The sequence below is a fragment of the Taudactylus pleione genome, unplaced genomic scaffold (genome assembly GCF_031769625.1).
Source record: "Taudactylus pleione unplaced genomic scaffold, aTauple2 ptg000457l, whole genome shotgun sequence".
NCBI classification, from domain to species: domain Eukaryota; kingdom Metazoa; phylum Chordata; class Amphibia; order Anura; family Myobatrachidae; genus Taudactylus; species Taudactylus pleione.
The window spans coordinates 1,707,362-1,720,620 of NW_028284859.1; the positions used below are offsets into that span (position 1 = coordinate 1,707,362).

General features: G+C 43.5%; 1 protein-coding gene across 1 annotated transcript; it reads left to right on the forward strand.

Moving 5' to 3' along the window:
- The first annotated feature begins 277 nt into the window (after positions 1–277).
- LOC148504745 (indolethylamine N-methyltransferase-like) lies at positions 278–10,171 on the forward strand. Its single transcript, XM_088448523.1, has 3 exons — positions 278–431; positions 5,389–5,596; positions 9,733–10,171. Exons 1-3 carry the CDS (start codon positions 278–280, stop codon positions 10,169–10,171), a joined length of 801 nt encoding a protein of 266 aa, XP_088304649.1.
- The last annotated feature ends 3,088 nt before the right edge of the window (positions 10,172–13,259 follow it).

Sequence of the window (13,259 nt, forward strand, 5' to 3'; positions counted from 1 at the left end):
ATATTTAATTATCGTATACGAATATTCCAAAATACGGAATTTTCCGATATCCAAAATACACCTGGTCCCAAGCATTTTGGATATGGGAGACTCAACCTGTAATAATTTACCTAGTAAAAATTAAGGCAAATGTAATGTGTTGAAATGTGTAATAGTGAGATTATTTATTAACAGCTTTATAGGGATCAGCCCATTTGATAGAAGCACAGGTGCAGCAATAAAAGGAACTAGCCACAACAAGCAGTCTCCTATCACGAAGAAACGATAGCAAGCAATAATGGCCTCTGAATTCACTGGCACTCAGGTCTACCAGGATAATTTTGATCCCCAAATTTATTTAGATACATATTATGGTGCTGTGTCGGGAGTCTTCATTAAAGATGGATACCTTAATTTCATTTTGAGAAAATTGCATAAAGCTTTCACCACAGGTAACGTATTTAATTTCTACTGTTACTGTCCCAATGACTAAAATGTAATTACTTCGAATTAATTCATTGTTTATTCCAATAGGATTGTTGACTGCTCTTCTAAAAAGGGATATGGGTGTCATTATATTTAAACTTAGTATTATAGGTTTTAAATTACAGCACATTTACCAAAATTAACAGAGTTTTATGTGGTTTGCTAACTAATTTATGTAGCATTCTCCTGTTTGCAAGATGTATTTCAGTGGTTCTTTATGACAAGCTGTGTAGCAGTTTACCATAAGTTATCTATTGTATATATACTGCATGTACTCTTCAGGGTACCATACACTGTACATGTCACGTTGCAGTCAATGCTTATCCTCACCAGTGCAATATCACAAAAGAGATATTGGTTCATATTTGATCAAAACTTTAGAGCATTTAAGGATCCTCATTTGTTTTGAGATTAGCTAGTATATATTTAGTAGGGAATCGGTCATGGCCGGCGGGTCAAATCCCGGCAGCGGCAGCCCGACAGAGGAGGAAATCCTGATCGTCCCCAGATAAGTATAAACTAACCTAATTTTACCCCCTAACCCTAACACTCCTTTAGGGTGCATAAACCTAACCCCCCCTCTTCCCTGCCACCTAAACCTAAGTCCCCCGGGGGGGTGCCTAATCCTATCCTCCCTCCCCCTAGCCTAACTCTAACCTCCTGGGGGGTGCCTAACCCTAAGTCCCCCCCAGGAGCTCTAAACCTAACCTTCCCCCCATGCGGCTGTCCGCGACCGGCATCCCTTCGATCGGGATGTCGGGCGCCAGTCTCCCAGCATCGGTAAAATGACAGGCGTCTAGATTTAGATCCCTGTCATTTAACCGTCGCCTGGATTAAGTAGTCTAGAACCCGGAGGACGGAATGAACGTATACCATTTATTAGATCTGTGTCCCAGAGAACCAGAGACAACTGAATGTAGGAGTTCGGGTCGAACCGATTCTGAGTTCAAAATCACTTTGGGTTACTGTGTTGAACCGAGTCTCGGTTCGGATCTACTTGCAGTTCAGAATTTGGATTTTAAAACCAAACTCGGGTTTTGTATTGCATCTAAACAGGTCAAAATTACGTAATTTTACCTTTAATTTTTTTATTTACAAAAAAAAATACAGATCTAAAACCATAACACGTGTGGTGGTTTAGCAAAACCAAAGGCAAAACACGAAGATGAATCTGGATCGAAAACCAAAAAACAGGGATCAGCACATCTCTAATATTTATATATTACTTATGGTAATAATGTGTCCCCTGCTGTAAAAAAGAATTATTAGTAGTTATGATGCCAATGTCATGTGGTCTTCTGACCATCTTTTATACAGGTCATGGAGTTCTGAGGTGACTTCTTATCTCTTTATAACATTACAATTAGGAATGTATTATATCTTGTAATATAGAATGCATAGGTGGCCCAAGGCACATGCAGCAAGGGCAGCCGCAGCGGCTGCAAGTCGCACCCTGTTACATAAGCCCCAGCATCTGTATTCCTGCTGTTATTTTCCTTCTAGAGTATATCTATATACACAAAGATAATACATACACTTCTATAACTCTACATCATTAAATAAGAAGCTATCTTTACTCAAGTTGTTTTACTCAATTGGGTTCTTTCCTATTTTGAATACTGATTTTGCGCAATTTATTCTCAGACTTCACAATATATAATTCTTACAACCTGGCATGTTAAAACAAAATGTGTCTGAAACTGATGTAAGTAAATATCCATATATTTATTTTAAATGCAACATACTTTATTAAACTTTGTACAGAAACTCAGAAGCATGTTTTGCCATTTTTCAGTGACTTCTCTACACCAATATTTTAAAAAGGCCCCAATAAGGCATTTTCCCTGGTCTGCATTCATCAAATCAACATTCACTATGTCAACACTCATGTTGACATCAAAATATCAAATTTTATTATGTGGACATTTTTATATGTCAACATCTAACATCTGAAAAATGTGAACATGGAAACATACTGTATGACATGTCGACATAATGAAAATATCGACAATAACACTAGGATGAGGGTTAGGATAAGATGTCGATATGTACTCTGTTAACATACAGTACATGTCATTATGTATTCGACGCGCAGCCTGTCTACATTTCAGTAGAAGACATACAGTAATGTATGCATCTTATTTTTCTGTATGTGTGGACATTTATATTTTTGTACAGCAAAGGTGGCCAAACCTGTCCTCGAGGGACCCTTACATTGCACATTTTGCAGACCACCTAGCTGGTGCACAGGTATAGTACTTACTAACTGTCTCCAGAGGTGGGGCTGCAGCACAGTCCAAAATTAAAATAGGGGAACCACACCAACTGCCAGTGAGTCCCAGCCGGCAATGTTTGACAGCTCTTGGGGTGGCTCCCCTATTTGAATTTTGGACTGCACTGCAGCCCCACATCTTAAGCCGCCACTGGATTTGACCAGCTAGCTAATAAAATATTTCTTTATAATATTGTTTAATGGGGCGTTTTCACAAGACCATAGTTCAATAGAAAGATAAAACTTCCAAAAGACAATAAACAGATGCATTCTAAAGTATTAAAATAAATACAATGTCTTTCAATCTCCAAAACACTATAGGACAATAGGACTATTGGCTACTATAGAAATACAGTCCTGAAAAGGCAAAAGAACTTAGTGCAAGTTTGACAGCACATCGTGCAGGAGTATAATACTTGGTTTGTTATTAGCAGATAATGTATTTAACAGCTGTAACGTTCTCAGCCACATGCTATGCTCTCAGGGTCATACTCCTCCTCAAATTGCAGGCACATCAGTGAAAATGGGTGGAAGTCTTGATCTCGGAATATTTCTTATTTAAATTCTCTGAGCTTTGGTTCCCACGGACAATCCAGCGGCTTTGCTGAAAGACTCTGTCACTCTGTAAAGGTTTTCTGCACAGACTCCTTTATTAATCTCAAAGTAACCTCACTCACCCCTAATATCTCCAACTCTCAAGATTGCCACCACAGCAGTTCTTCTCCTCACACTTTCCTTATGGGGGGCATCCACTACACGATTTTAGCAGGTGATTGAACAATAACGGCGTCGTTATTGTTCAATCGTTTAAAAATCGTTTATAAATCGTGCAGTGTTTGGTCGTTAACGATGTTTGGTCGTTAACGATCAACGATGTGCGCTCCTGCTGGTCATTTGAGCGTCTCGTCAGTCGACTGAACATGCAGGTCAATTTCACTTGAACTATTAAAGATAGTTTGCAAATCGTTCAGACTGAAAGATAAAATTTCAAGGGAAAAAAATCAACGGAAAATCGTTTAGAGATTGAACAGGGAGTAGATCGTCTAGTGGATGTGCCCCTTTAGACTAGCTGCTGTTCACCAACTGCCACACCTCTTCTATCAGCCGTTCCCAGCCTTCCAACTGTTCTCTTACAGGGCCATCTTTGTTTGTGTGTGTACAATCATGGCCAAAAGTTTTGAGAATGACACAAGTATTGGTTTTCACAAAGTTTGCTGCTTCAGTATTTTTAGACCTTTTTGTCAGATGTTACTATTGTACACTGAAGTAAAATTACAAGCATTTCATAAGTGTCAAAGGCTTTTATTGACAATTACATTAAGTGTATGCAAAGAGTCAATATTTGCAGTGTTAACCCTTCTTTTTCAAGACCTCTGCAATTTGCCTCGGCATGCTGTCAATCAACTTCTGGGCCACATACTGAATGATGGCTGCCCAATCTAGCCTAATCAATGCTTGGAGTTTGTCAGAAGTTGTGGGTTTTTGTTTGTCCACCCGCCTCTTGAGGATTGACCACAAGTTCTCAATGGGATTAAGGTCTGGGGAGTTTCCTGGCTATGGACCCATTTATTGATGTTTTGTTCCCTGAGCCACTTAGTTATCACTTTTGCCTAATGGCAAGGTGCTCCATCATGCTGGAAAAGGCATTGGTCATCACCAAACTTTTCTTGGGTGGTTGGGAGAGGTTGTTCTTGGAGGACCAATTCTTTATTTATGGCTGTGTTCTTAGACAAAATTGTGAGTGAGCCCACTCCCTTAGCTGAGAAACAACCCCACACATGAATGGTCTCAGGATGCTGTACTGTTGGCATGACACAGCACTGATGGTAGCGCCAACCTTTCCTTCTCCGGACAAGCATTTTTCCAGATGCCCCAAACAATCTGAAAGGGAATTCATCAGAGAAAATAACTTTACCCCAGTCCTCAGCAGCCCAATCCCTGTAATGTTTGCAGAATATCAGTCTGTCCCTGATGTTTCCTGGAGAGAAGTGGCTTTTTTGCTGCCATACACATGGACCCCCTCGGGTATTAATAATATACCCATGGTTAGGCATTAGGGGGAGGGTTAGGCTTCGGGTTGAGAGGTTAGGTTTAGGCACTATGGAGAGAGTTGGGGGTTATGGTTAGCCATACTTACCACCGGAAGTGCCGCATAGTTTTAAGGGTGTCATCGATAACACAATTGGAGCCGCCATTCCCGCCCTATCAGGTCACCACTAGACTAACAGTTACATTTTGTGATATTTTAATCATGTTGACATTTCATCTGTGTCGACATGTCAACCTTACAACCATCTCGACATTCTCATGTCGACAAAATATACCACATTCATATATATGCTATGCTGGCCAACAAAGTTGACAATAAATTCGGTAGGAGTGCCAAACTCTAATAATTAAATTCAAAACAGCCGCAATGTTCCATTCCAGAATAACACTTCACACCCACCAGCATCACAGGTTTTCCCTCGCCCCTCTAATCACGTCATATTGATACATAAAGAGTTTCATCGTAATTTTGCTATGAGGCCCAGACAGGTCAAGTTACAGTAAACCAATGTTATATAGAATTTATAAAAGTCATTTTCTGGTTTATCTGTTGTCATTATAATTTTGTGCTATATTAATGACTATTTTTATATCTCATAAAGGTGGTGTAAGAGGGGACTCACTGATTGATATTGGTCCTGGTCCTGCCATTTACCAGGAATTGTCAGCCTGTGAGGCTTTCAAGGAGATTACTGCAGCAGATTTTACTAACCGGAACAGGGAGTACTTGGAGAAATGGAGGAGGAATGAGACTGGCCTGTTTGACTGGACACCTGCATTAAAATTTGTCTGTGACCTAGAAGGTCGTAGGTATGCAATTCCATTGATATTATGAGACTCAATTGTGCATGTGCACTAAAAAGCTTACTCATACCCCTCATACAGTACCCCTCATACACGTAGATTTATGCTGATCATTTTGTTGTGTTCCCTCACAACTGGAAGTGAGTCAGAATGGCTGCATGGAGGGACAGGCTAGTGTTTGCAATTTTCAAATAAATGCAATGGATACATTCACACATGTGCCTTTTAGGAATGTGCAGTGGCCCTGATGCAGAGCAGGACGCTCTGACAGAGCGCTCTCTCTGAATCAGGGCCGGTCTTTTTGTTTTTAGAACGGCCTCCTGGCCGCTCGCATAGCTGTGGGTGACCACCCACAGCTGTAGCAAGTGGCCAGGAAGATGGTCGTGATGGACAAGACCATCGCGACCATCGGGCTTGTGACAAGACCCTTGTGGTAGGGTCTCGTTGCCCCAAGCCCCAGAGAGCTTTCGGCTCAAACAGAGCCGAAATCTCTCCCACTGACATCACTCGTGATGTCAGTGGGGCTGCCCCCAGATGATAGGCATTCTCATGGGAACGCCTCCATCTGGGCAGCCACCCCCTCACAGAACATCGACAGCATGCCCCCTTTGGTACGAGACCCGGAGTGACGGATTGCCCGTCGCTATCTGGGTCTCTCGCATGCGCACGACGGAGCCGGCTCCGTCGTGTGCATGCGCTTTGGCCACCATCGACCCGGTTGCGAATGCTCAGCGATTGCAACCGGGTCTGAATCAGGCCCAGTATCTCTTGCATGTGCTGTAGGGCTGGTGAAAACAACACACATGATCACAATGACAGGGTAGTGTCTAGATGTCCTTCACGGAGAGGACCCTGACATCATCAGCTACTGTCCAATGTTATTCCCTACCATCCACGTGGACATAGAGGGGGAATATAATCTTGTGGTGAGCCTGAAGGCCGCGGGCTGACAAGTTTCTCCTTTAGGTGTACTCTATGGGCATGGGCACGTCACTTCCATGCAGGGCCATAGAGAGCCTGGATGGGCCTGGGTAAAGGTGGGGGCGTGGCCTAATGGCCTAATCATGGGAGGCATGGTCACGCCCCCTTGAAAAAAAAATAACAAAATAACACTTTTGCAGCGGCGCGCAGCGCCAGGGTGGGAGGCGCTATAAGCCCCCCAGCCTGACTATGCAGGTGGGGGCATGATCAGTGTGATCGCTCCCCCCACAGTCATAGGAGACTGCTCTGGCTGCTGCAGCTGCCGCGAGCAGTCTCACACTGCAACCCAGCACAAGCTGTGTGCTGAGCTGCTGTGAGGGAGGGGGGGCACGCCAGAACCGGGCCCCACTTGGCCTCTCTAGCAAGCCCGTGCCCGGATAAACTGTACCCGCCCTCCCCCCTCTCGGCGCCCATGCTTCCAGGTCCTTAGCAAGAAGGGGAAATAAGCTCTACCCAATGACAGCTGCACTATTTAAACGATTATTGTATGACTGTCTCATTACATATCGATCCCTCCATCTAATAGTACTTAAATCATTAGTGTTGCATCTATATTATACAAAGTCTCGCACATCATTCCACATTACTAAATTTACATTTTCACTTGGTCAACTGCAGGAAAAATGATTGACTTTTGATTTTGAAAGGGGAAAACAAAGGACTTTTAGGCGTTTATATCTAATTACATTTCCTATTTAAAATATGACATTCATTAATAATTGTAAAGAAATTGCATTCTTCTTTTTGTATATGACCAGTGGCATAACTAGGGTATTTGGAGCCCAGGGCATTTGAAAAATGGAGCCCCCCCATATGGGCGTGGTCAAAAGGGACGTGGCCACTTAAAAATGGGATGTGTCAACGTGGCACACACCCCATTCTCGTCACTATTAACATTCCATTCCATATGAACCTTAATGCAGTGAACCTTATACATCCCCCTATGCATTGCTTCCAGTAGTGGTCCACCTTATGAAGCCCCCCATTAGTTCCCCTTATACAGTGCCCCCTGTAGTGGTCCTCCCTATTCAGTGCCCCCAGTAATGGTCCCCCCCAGTATAGTGCCCCTTGTGCCCCCAGTAGTAAGCCCCTTAAATAGTGCCCCCAGTAGTAGTCCCCCCATGCAGTGCCCTCAGTAGTGGTCCCCCAGTACCTATGCAGTGCTCCCAGTAGTGGACCCCCAATGCAGTGCTACAGTAGTAGTCTCCACCAGTAGAGTCCCCCCCCAGTTGTGCCCCCAATAGTATAGACAAAGACACACAAATTAAAAAAAGAAAAAAAACCACTTACCTGAATCCCCGCTCCAGCTCCGGCTTCTGCTCCCGCTGCCATCCGCACCTCAGTCCTCCTGGGCTGGAGCGTTCTGCATTATGAGAGGGACGTCATGACGTCTCTCCCATCACCTACTGCAGGAGCCAGAAGGCAGAGCTCATGAGTGAGCTTCAGGCCAGCTCTTGCAGTGGGCGCAGCAGCAGCCAATGAGAGTCTGTCTGACTCTCATTGGCTGCTGAAACACACACATCACCGCTGCGCTGGCAGCGATGTGTGTGTAAATGTGTAGTGCGGTCTGCACTACACTGGCTAACTAGGACGGGATTGTACCGTGGCCGGCGGCACCCACTGCGTACGCCGCCGGTCCCAAGGCACGAGCCCCGGTGGCCCTGCCCTAGTTACGTCACTGTATATGATACCTCATTAGTACATTATTATATTGTGCATAAATAGACTAATGCGACTTTAGAGTTAAGTAATAAGTCAGTAGTTCCCAGACTGTGTGCCGTGCAGGGGCGTATTTAGAGAGGAGGGGGACATGTTCACTAACCGTTCGGGGCCCTCTGCTCTCTCCGTCAGCTGCAATGTACTGATAGGTACAGTAGACTCTGGGCACTAGTCTGTGCCCCAAGTCTAGTGCACATGTGCAGGACACCGGAAAATTGGTGCAGCAGCCATTTTCCCAGTGATTTCCCTACTGTGCAATTGCAGAATGCCAGGAAAATTGCTGTAGCGCCTGTCCTGCCGACGTGGGACTTCAGAGAGGTAAGTATAACAAAATATGGGTGCAGGGTGTGGTGTGTGAGCCCCCCTGAATCCAGGGGCCCATGTGCCCCGTATACCCTGCACCCATTATAGATACGCCCCTGGTGCCGCAGCTCCCTGGAGGTACAGCAGTGGCCAGTGGCCTAAAGAGTTCAGCCATTTTTTGAGTAAAATATATATATTTTTTTGCATGGGTGGGAGGGGGTTGGCAGTGAGGAGTAGAGCAGAGTGGGGGGGTGGGTTTGCAATGAGCAGGGGGAGAGCTGTCACTGTAAAGTAACTGGCAGTGAATCCTGAAGCTGCAAATGGGGTCTGCAATGCAGTGCATTGTGGTTGATCAGACAGGAAGTGCCTAATCTGATCTGAAAATTGATGTTGCAGAACAGGGCTGATGATGTCAACTAATGGTAAATAAGAGGGGGACATAGAGAGTGGGAAATGAAGAGTCATGGAGGGGCAAAGGGAGAAACATGAAGGGGCAAATGGTTAGAAATTAAGGAGTCAAAGGGAAAGACATGGAGGGGGCAGATGGAGAGACATGGAGGGGGCAAATGGAGAGACATGGAGGGGGCAAATGGAGAGACATGGAGGGGCAAATGGAGAGACATGGGAGGGCAATGGGAGAGAGATGGAGGGGACAATGAGAGAGGGACAGAAGGTGCAATAGGAAAGAGATGGAGGGGGCAATGTGTAAGAATAGCACAGTTTTTCTCTCTTTATTTTTTAAAAGTGTATTGCTGTATGTTATTTTTACACAAAAACTTAAAAACGGCACTGCTAAGTAATTATTTTGGATTAGGGCTGCCTTGAAAATATTGTGGAGACCCAAAGGATGCCTTAGGGAACCACTGTATTAACTCATTCCTACCATATCAGTAGACATAGGTATACTCACCAATATGCCTTGTGCACCACTAATTCAAATATTATTGTTTTGGAGGTGGGCACATGTTCAAATATGTCCTGATTCAGACCAACAGGAACATGGCAGGGGACACTCAGGACACCAATATTAAAGAGAATAAGGACGGCCTGTGAAGGTCAACATTTCAGAGAATCTTTACTTCTCTTTCGTCAGGACAACCTCCAAATTTATACCAATATATTTGTTCTGCTTTCATTAGTGGGAAGCTGGCTGAGAAAGAAGAGAAACTGAGGAAGACACTGAAAAGAGTGATACCATGCGACGTCACCAAGAGTAACCCTCTTCATCCTCTTGTCCTACCTAAAGCTGATTGTGTTCTTACCGTGGGATGCCTGGAATGTGCCTGTAAAGATGAGAATGCTTATGGAAATGTCATAAAAAACCTCTCCTCCCTGCTGAAAATAGGAGGCCATCTGATCATTGGTAGTATATTAGGAAGCACTATATTCAAATGCGGCACTAAGCAATTCTCTCTCATTAACCTCAGTGAAAAATTTCTTCGGAAAGTCATAACAGATACGGGGTTTGTCATTGAAGACTTAGAAGTTCTCCCTAGAGAATTTGATAAACCTATGTTTGATATTTGCAATCATACCTCTGGTATTTTTATCCTTGCACGTAAAGTCAAAGATATGTAAGAAAAAAATCTTTAAATTACGGTGCATTGCTTTCTTTATACCACAAGGTGGCAGTAATTACTTTTAATATAAAAAGATAAATGTTATTCAAACTGGAAATCTTTTTTGTGAACTGCATCATGAATAAGATGTTTACATTTTGAGTTGCAAATAAATAATTTTCCTTGATCACAGCTGACTTAAAGCTTTTGTCATTAATGGCCAATACAGTATGTTAAGTATGATATTATCCTTATTTACTTACACTTGAACGTTCTGCAACGTATTGTGATGTGGTTCTGTGTTGTGACTGCTCACCACATCATGCAGTATGTATCGACCGCCAAATATATATTGCGTGGTCGGGCGTCGCATCGCTGGGTACACACATCGGCAAGTGTGTACCCAGCTGAAGACTGGCAAGGGAATGAGGTATGAAAAGAGGTAGGAGGTAAAATATGGAGGCTGGTGTAGAGGGAGAAAAGCTATATAGGCAGATAAGGCTGTGCATACACTAAGATATTTAGGTTAGAGAAGAGGGGGGATAAAGGAAGTTAGGCAGGTAGAGAATGAGGACAAAGAGACACCCCCATAAATTGGGCTATTTTTATTGGGCTTTTTAGGATTGGTTTGGGCTTATTTTGGGCTTGTTTTTTACTTATAGGTTGCTTGTTTTCCATTTCAGAGTTGGCAACAGTGACTGCAAACCAAAGCCAGCTCTAACCAGTACTGCTACAATAAAAAACAAGGTGCTTATCTCCTCTCATGCTTATGCTAGCATTTGCGCACTTTATGTTTGGTATCCACAGGTACTGGTGTCAGATGTCCAAGTTAATACAGCAACATAGATCTTTGTGTTAGTGCTTTGTCCTGCAAACTTAACGCATTTCTCTATGTTCAGAAGGAAAGTCTATGTGGTGTCTTCTCTGATTTTTTTTTTAAATGCAGGCAACCAATCAGCACCAATCGGCTATGTTCCTGAGCTGCAGGGATCTACCTTGCAGCCCTGTAAGCAGGGTCGTTTCAAGAGAGGAGGGATTATTTGCCATTGCGCATGTGTTACGAATGCACAGAGGATTCATTTGCAAAGCGAGTGTCATGTGGTCAGCGTTTGAGGGTGGTAATGAGGGGGTGGTTAGGTAAATGCAGGCGAGTCCGACCGTTTAAACATAAGTTCATGGGCATGCATAAATTAGAAATTGTGATTGCAGTTGCAGCATGAGAGCTCTCTGTATGTGGGGAGAGCTGCAGTGTTTTCTCCAGAGAAATGTTCTTTCCTTCCGTTCACTACACTTCCCTTCCCAGATAATTATTTGGAATCCTCTGGATACATGCCACATGTCTGTAATGTATTATGTTACAGTAGCTCAGGATCTACAGATGTATTGTATTATATTCTTTGGACATGTTAAGTATCACAAATGTATAACTGCATACAGGGATGGACTAGGGCGGCTGAGCAAACCCAGGCAGTCCCCCTGTGTACGCACCAAAGGTGCAAACGCCCGCAAAAATGGTGTGGCCTCACCACAAAAGGGGCGTGACCTCATATCATGGGGCGTGCCATGAATCATGAGGGCCTGGCCTTGCGGCATGCCCCGTCTTTCAGCATCCCTGGCTTAGCAGACGCCGGGAGGAAGAGCTGCTCGGGCGGATTTAGACGCTGGACCGGCCCATCTGGCCATCTCAGGCCCTGACTGCATTTGTTTAAAATGTATGTATCCTGTTTGGGTATACTTGAAAGCATTGCAAAATTCTTATAGATTTTTTTAAAATTCATTATGTAAATGTGTTAAACAAATATGGGATAAACCTTTTCATTTGGTTTATTGCTAATCAAGAGGTTCCCAAACTTGGTTCTCAAGGCTCCCTAATGGTCCAGGTTTTAAGGATAACCATGCTTAGGCATAGGTGACTCACAGTAATTAGTATCTTTGTCTTTTGAATTAACCATCTGTGCTCAACCACGAATATCCTTAAAACCTGGACCATTAGGGTGCCTTTCAGTAGGCCCGTCAAGAGCCGTGCCGGGTGTCAGTAAAAAAGGGGGCCTAGCTTAATCGTGGGTGGCGTGGCCATGCCCCCTTAGGTAAAAAAAAAAAGTTTTTCAGCTGCGCGTTGGCGAGGGGGCGCAGTGAGCCCCCTCAGCCCGGCGCATAACCAGTGGGGGGCACGATCAGCTTGATCGCTCACCCCACAGGCATAGGAGACTGCTGCTCACACAAAATAAAAATGAGAACAACAAGATTAGAACAATTTGTTAATGGAATAAGCTCACAGTAAACAATATGTTAAAGCTGCAAACACTGGGATGAATGATCCGTAGTATAACAGTTATCAATTTGTTGGAAAAGTAGTTGCTAACGGCAATTAGTACAAGCCAGAAGAATACCCGTAATAGATATCTAAAGGTACAGTAGTTTAGGTGGTTAAGGAGTGTCCCCCGATAGTTAGTGGTTTTATTCAAACAAATACCCAAAATCTGCTGTCTTTATATATGCTGTATCAAGATGGAATATCATCTTAGCATTTAAAACTATAAACCAGTGGTTCTCAACCCCAACCTTTACGTATCCCCAACAGGTCATGTTTTGAAGATTTCTGTCTGTGGAAGCATGTGGGAAACTTACTGACCCAACAAAATAGTTAACTCTCCTGTGCATGAATAAAGAAATCTACAAAACATGACCTGTTGGTGGTACTGGAGTTGAGACCCACTGCAATACTCTATTGGTTAATATTTAGGAAAGTGGATCCCAAATTTTGTCTTAAGGAACCCTAACAGTTTGGGTTTTAAAGATATCAATGCTCAAGCTCAGGTGACCTCAGTTTGATTACATCAGCTGTGTCATGATTTTGGGTCTTAGGCCCACTTAATGACTGGTGCTGCCACATTGCAATACTCTGCACATCTCCTGTACCCAGGTGGTACACAATAGTATCACAACACTAGGAATGTGTCTACACAACTAGAAAGTTGTTAAGCTTCGATTTTAGCATAATGTGCATCCATATACATGCATTAAAAACTGCATGATTTACTGTAATATGATGTATAAGTAGCAAATAGAGTTAGTTACATGACCCAAAGTGAGTGGTATTATCATGT